The sequence below is a fragment of the Verticillium alfalfae genome, genomic scaffold, assembly GCF_000150825.1.
Source record: "Verticillium alfalfae VaMs.102 supercont1.1 genomic scaffold, whole genome shotgun sequence".
Classification (NCBI taxonomy): domain Eukaryota; kingdom Fungi; phylum Ascomycota; class Sordariomycetes; order Glomerellales; family Plectosphaerellaceae; genus Verticillium; species Verticillium alfalfae.
Genome location: NW_003315038.1, coordinates 2,883,280 through 2,884,426, shown reverse-complemented (window position 1 = coordinate 2,884,426; position 1,147 = coordinate 2,883,280). Strand labels below are relative to the sequence as shown.

The following is a 1,147-nucleotide window of genomic DNA, read 5'->3' as shown; positions in this document are numbered from 1 at the left end:
ACTAGTGTGACGCCTGCCTGCCGTAGGAGCATGGTTGCCTCCGTGGTACCTGAGCGAGCAACAAGTGGGGGACGCTGGCCGCCCCTGCTCCCTGCAGCTTTGGGGATTAGTCGGGCGTCACCGTCCGAAGTCGACTTACACCGTCATGTCACGTCTTGCTTTATGTCGCAATGTGTCACATGAAATCATACTGAAATCTTCTCCGGATACAGCTTTGATGGCGGGAACCGTTTTAGGAAATCACACTGTTCTAAGCACAAGGTTTGACAGTGCCGCCAAAGACATGCGATTGAGTGAGACTGACCAAATGTTCTGTTGCTGTCTCAAACCCTAGATTGATCGTTTCCGCCTCTCCCTAGATCATCTACATGTCGGATATTTACAAGTCATCAAAAACAACCCCATCGCTCTTGTGTTCGAGAGCGGCAAAGTCGGTGAAGCCCAGCTCGTACACGAGGCCGAGCGTCATCTTGGCGTGCTGTAGCATGTGGTCGAACGATAGGTACTTGATCAGGTCATCGGTCGAGTGAATGTGGTTGTCCGAGTCCTCAAAGGAGCTCTCAATGACAAAGGCCGACGGGTAGCCGGCCTTGCTTGCGGACGCGTGGTCCGAGCATGCATATCCGCACTTGGTCTCGACGTAGGGAATGTCGCAGTACTTAGGAGCCCGAGTCAGCGGCCATCGAGATATCGGGACCCGAAGGGAGTCGGAAGCTTACCTCAACAATGACCTTCTTGATAAAGTCGGTCAGGCCAGTGTTTACGTAGTCAGTGATGACACCGACGCTCTCGGGACGGCCAGCATCAATAGTCCTCTGCACGAATCCAGTCATGTCCTGCTGCAGCATGGCCTTGACGTCGCGGTCGTCCTTCTCATACTGCGAGAAGATGGCCTGGCTGCCGAGAAGGCCGCCCTCCTCGGCACTGTACCAGTGGAATTCGATGGTGTTCTCCGACTTGCCCTTGAGGACGTCCTTGACGCCGAGGAAGACGCGGAAGACCTCGAGGATGGTCATGGAGCCACTGCCATCGTCGTCGGCGCCGGGCGCAGCGAGAATACTGGGCAGGAAGAGGTTGATGGAGTCTTGGTGCGCGCCGATGACAACGGTGCTGTTGGTCTTGCCGGGGATGGTGGCGATGATGGAGC

The 1,147-nt window shown here is 55.8% G+C and overlaps 1 protein-coding gene across 1 annotated transcript in view; it reads right to left on the bottom strand.

The window, feature by feature from the left end:
• Window positions 1-198: 198 nt before the first annotated feature.
• VDBG_00882 (bacterial leucyl aminopeptidase) overlaps window positions 199-1,147 on the bottom strand; it is a gene marked incomplete at both ends in the record, with an annotated part of 1,472 nt that continues 523 nt past the window's right edge. Inside the window, 2 exons of the mRNA XM_003009153.1 lie at window positions 199-658; window positions 720-1,118. Of these exons, the coding sequence (XP_003009199.1) occupies window positions 380-658; window positions 720-1,118 (678 nt within the window). The remainder of the gene's footprint in view (window positions 659-719; window positions 1,119-1,147) is intronic.